This window comes from Siphateles boraxobius, unplaced genomic scaffold, assembly GCF_051911475.1.
Source record: "Siphateles boraxobius isolate OS27281-9 unplaced genomic scaffold, OSU_SipBor_1 173, whole genome shotgun sequence".
Lineage (NCBI taxonomy): Eukaryota > Metazoa > Chordata > Actinopteri > Cypriniformes > Leuciscidae > Siphateles > Siphateles boraxobius.
Window position 1 is genome coordinate 30001 of NW_027508781.1, and position 5000 is coordinate 35000.

General features: G+C 45.1%; 1 protein-coding gene across 1 annotated transcript in view; it reads right to left on the bottom strand.

The window, feature by feature from the left end:
• Positions 1 to 5000, bottom strand: part of crybg2 (crystallin beta-gamma domain containing 2) — a gene marked incomplete at its 3' end in the record, with an annotated part of 65849 nt that overhangs the window by 29995 nt on the left and 30854 nt on the right. Inside the window, exon 3 of the mRNA XM_077232552.1 lies at positions 47 to 5000. This exon is cut by the window's right edge and continues 40 nt beyond it. Within this exon, the coding sequence (XP_077088667.1) occupies positions 47 to 5000 (4954 nt within the window). The remainder of the gene's footprint in view (positions 1 to 46) is intronic.

Below are 5000 nucleotides of genomic sequence, written 5' to 3' on the forward strand. Positions count from 1 at the left end.
AGTACACACACCAATCATGATTAAAAATAAGACATCAGCAGCGTACCTTTCCCCAGGTATTAAACTTCTTGAAAGTAGTTGATCAGGGAAAGTGTTGACTTCTGCGGTGTCTTCCTCCTCTCTTCTCTCGTCTGATGTACTATCACTGATTTCCCCCCAGTTCCTGTGAGAGATATAATGTCTGGTTGTCACCGTCCCCTGTGTGTCGCTTGTGTCTTTGCCGTGTGTGAAGGCCTCCTCTGCTGAGATCTCCCCAGGTCTGTGTTCTTGACTTTCACTCTCCTGTGTTCTTGAGAGAAATGTGTCTATATCCCGGCTGGTGTGTTCCTCTGTCTCGGCGTGGTTGTTATCAGTGCTTGTTTGGTATGTGCACCTTGCTGTGTCCTCCAGTGTTGTTATCTCTCCGCTGGTCTGTTGCGGGGCCAAGAGGCGGGGCCTAATCTCCAGGTGACTGTGTGTTTCCATGCTTGAATCTGCAAGCGATACCTTCGCCGGCTCAGAGAAGGGAGGGGCTGAAGTGCATTCTTCAGAGCCACATTCTTGATTGACTGGTAGGGCTGGTTTCAGTGGATCGAGACAGTGGATCTGCTTCTCTGCTTGACCTTTCAGCACTTCAACTCCACATACTTCAGCTTCCATTGTTGCGGAGGCTCCTCTTGTGCTTTGGACCATTTGCAATTCCTCTCTCTGCTCTTCAACCTCATATTTTTCTAAAACCTTTTGAAGTAACATTTGCTCTTGTGTTAAAACATCCACGATTTTCTCTTCTTCAGCATCCTTTTCTTGATTCAATGAAACGTAATAATGTTCATTATAAATATCCCTTTGTTCCTCAACTTCTCGATTATATTTCTCCCTCACAAACATATGAAGGTCATTTCTAATGTTCATACTCTCTGCAGCGGATATGATCTCAATTGGTTCAGGTTCTTGAACGGACGTAACATGACATTTATAATGATAATCGGGATCTACTCTACTTCCTTCCTCCACTTGTGGTCCATATTTGTTCTTCACGGACATCTGAAGGCCATTTCTATTGGTTATACTCTCTGCTGTTGTTTCATACTGGCCAATTGACTCAGAACTTTGAGTAGATGCCACTTGAATATCAACACAATAATCTTCACATGCTTTCTGTTGTTTGTCTATCTCTTCCTTTGGGGATCGAGTGCTGAACAGCTGGTATGAAACATCTAAGTGAGGGGGAGGATGAATTGTGATGGCAGGTATAATTTCAGAGGTCAAAGTGCTGGAGACACCACTGTCTAGAAAATCTGAGGAAGTTTCTGATGAATTGGACGATTTAGCTTCGTCACTCTCCTGACTTACATGGTCTTCTGCTGATTTTTCAGTCAGGGTTTCCACATCTGAAAAAGACATATTGTTAGAAAGACCTTTCTGGGAATGGTCAGGGCTGCTGGGGTCAGAGTGACCTGAAAGGTTAAAGGTGACCTTTTTCGATGACTTAATGGTGGTGTATTTTCTCGACGCAACTGGTAAAGCTATATTTAACTCATCCTCAAGAAGGACAGGTTCAGCAGGCTTCTCTGAGTCAGTGGCAAATGTTGAGGAAGAATAATTATCGGTTTGATGAGATTCCATTGAAATTGTCTCACAATTAATTTCAGGGTGAGTTTCTTCCAGAAAACTTGAATCAGAAGTAGAATGTATAGTGCTTGTGGTTAAACTGTGAGTTACTGAGCTTAGATAACTTTCATAAACATCAGTACGAGAGAAAGATAAAATTGGCTTTATATCAATATCAGCATCGAAACTGTTCTCTGTAATTCTGGAGTAGGACACAGAGATGGCGCTATTATCAGTGGCACTGGAGGGGTCAGTGTTGACTCCATCACTGTTGCTGGGAGCCAGGTTTCTGTTATTTGCAGTGTTGGTTTGAGAATCTTTTGCCTCAATAGATGTAATGGAAGGTCGATGAGTGGATGAACATTCAAGGGTAAAGGCAGAATTTGAGTTTGGGCTGGAAGTCAGGGTAATGGTTTTGTCTGAGGGGACGGGGGATCTCTGTGGGATGGAAGTCGGGGAATTTTCAGAAATAGAAGAGATGGAACTTTGGGGGATGGAAGTGGGGGAACTCTCAGAAATAGAAGAGATGGAACTTTGGGGGATCGAAGTGGGGGAATTTTCAGAAATGGAAGAGATGGAACTTTGGGGGATGGAAGTGGGGGAATTTTCAGAAATGGAAGAGATGGAACTTTGGGGGATGGAAGTGGGGGAATTTTCAGAAATAGAAGAGATGGAACTTTGGGGGATGGAAGTGGGGGAACTCTCAGAAATAGAAGAGATTGAACTTTGGGGGATGGAAGTGGGGGAATTTTCAGAAATGGAAGAGATGGAACTTTGGGTGATGGAAGTGGGGGACTTTTCAGAATTGGAAGAGATGAAACTTTGGGGGATGGAAGTGGGGGAATTTTCAGAAATGGAAGAGATGGAACTTTGGGGGATGAAAGTGGGGGAATTTTCAGAATTGGAAGAGATGGAACTTTGGGGGATGGAAGTGGGGGAATTTTCAGAAATGGAAGAGATGTAACTTTGGGAGATGGAAGTGGGGGAATTTTCAGAAATGGAAGTGATGGAACTTTGGGGGATGGAAGTGGGAGAACTCTCAGAAATGGAAGAGATGGATCTCTGGGGGATGGAAGTGGGAGAACTCTCAGAAATAGAAGAGATGGAACTTTGGGGGATGGAAGTGGGAGAACTCTCAGAAATAGAAGAGATGGAACTTTGGGGGATGGAAGTGGGAGAACTCTCAGAAATGGAAGAGATGGATCTCTGGGGGATGGAAGTGGGGGAATTTTCAGAAATGGAAGAGATGGATCTCTGGGGGATGGAAGTGGGGGAATTTTCAGAAATGGAAGAGATGGATCTCTGGGGGATGGAAGTGGGGGAATTTTCAGAAATGGAAGCGATGGAACTTTGGGGGATGGAAGTGGGGGAATTTTCAGAAATGGAAGCGATGGAACTTTGGGGGATGGAAGTGCGGGAATTTTCAGAAATGGAAGAGATGGAACTTTGGGGGATGGAAGTGGGGGAATTTTCAGAATTGGAAGAGATGGAACTTTGGGGGATGGAAGTGGGGGAATTTTCAGAAATGGAAGTGATGGAACTTTGGGGGATGGAAGTGGGGAAATTTTCAGAAATGGAAGAGATGGAACTTTGGGGGATGGAAGTGGGGGAATTTTCAGAAATGGAAGAGATGTAACTTTGGGAGATGGAAGTGGGGGAATTTTCAGAAATGGAAGTGATGGAACTTTGGGGGATGGACGTGGGGGAATTTTCAGAAATGGAAGAGATGGAACTTTGGGGGATGGAAGAGGTGGACTTTTGGGGAATGGAAGAAATGGAAGGGGTGGGAACCTCAGAGATGGGAATTTGGGGAATGGAAGGAATGAAAGTGGTGGGAATCTCGGAGATGGAAATTTGGGGAATGGAAGGAATGGAAGTGGTGGGAATCTCAGAGATGGAAACTTGGGGAATGGAGGGAATGGAAGTGGTGGGAATTTCGGAGTTGGAAATTTGGGGAAAGGAAGGAATGGAAGTGGTGGGAATCTCTGAGATGGAAACTTGGGGAATGGAGGGAATGGAAGTGGTGGGAATCTCTGAGATGGAAACTTGGGGAATTGAGGTAATGGAAGTGGTGGGAATTTCGCAGTTGGAAATTTGGGGAACGGAAGGAATGGAAGTGTTGGGAATCTCTGAGATGGAAACTTGGGGAATGGAGGGAATGGAAGTGGTGGGAATTTCGGAGTTGGAAATTTGGGGAACGGAAGGAATGGAAGTGGTGGGAATCTCTGAGATGGAAACTTGGGGAATGGAGGGAATGGAAGTGGTGGGAATTTCGGAGTTGGAAACAACTTGGAGAATGGAAGGAACGGAAGTGGTGGGAATCTCTGAGATGGAAACTTGGGGAATGGAGGGAATGGAAGTGGTGGGAATTTCGGAGTTGGAAACAACTTGGGGAATGGAAGGAACGGAAGTGGTGGGAATCTCTGAGATGGAAACTTGGGGAATGGAGGGAATGGAAGTGGTGGGAATTTCGGAGTTGGAAATTTGGGGAACGGAAGGAATGGAAGTGGTGGGAATCTCTGAGATGGAAACTTGGGGAATGGAAGGAATGGAAGTGGTGGGAATCTCGGAGATGGAAATTTGCGGAATGGAAGGAATGGAAGTGGTGGGAATCTCTGAGATGGAAACTTGGGGAATGGAGGGAATGAAAGTGGTGGGAATCTCGGAGATGGAAGAGGTGGAACTCTGGTCGATGGAGGACATGTTGTTCTGGTTGACAGCATCAGTTGATGTTTTATTTCCCAGGTATGAATCTTTTTTAGCAACTTCTGTGGTGAAGGTTTTGACCTCAACATCTGCTAAAATTACTGATTTAGATACTTCAGAATTCGAGTCAGTGAACAGATGATCATTCAGGTTCAGATCAGTGCTTGAATTATGGACTGTGCGTGTGTCAGTATTCGCTGCAGTCTCCATGTTAGGAACAGGACTGAATGAGTCTGTGATGTCAGACCCAGTCTGTGAAGTGAAGGACAGCACAGATGTGAAGTACTGAGAAGATCTATCTACAGCTTGGGTATCGGCATAATCAGACGAGAAGTACTCTGGGACTGGGCTATCTGGGGGCGTCTGGTAAGCATCACTATCAGACAGTGAAGAGTCCATAAATGGTATTGATGTACTGCCCGAAACAGAAGGTATAAAACCTGTATCCTCCTCATTGGGTTGAGACATGTCACTCAAGACATCCTGGGTCTGTGATTGGTCAGAAGTACAGGGCGGTTCTGCCATAGGCATCACTGCCTCAAAACCAAGCTGGTTTGGTTCTACTTCTATCTGGTTGTCATATTCTTCCTGTTCACTGATGTCATCTTTAAAACCTGGGATATCACTATTGCTTGAAAGACCTTGGGACAGATCTCTTTTCTTCTTCTTCTTCTTCCAGGTCAGGGATGCAGCAAAGCCCTTGG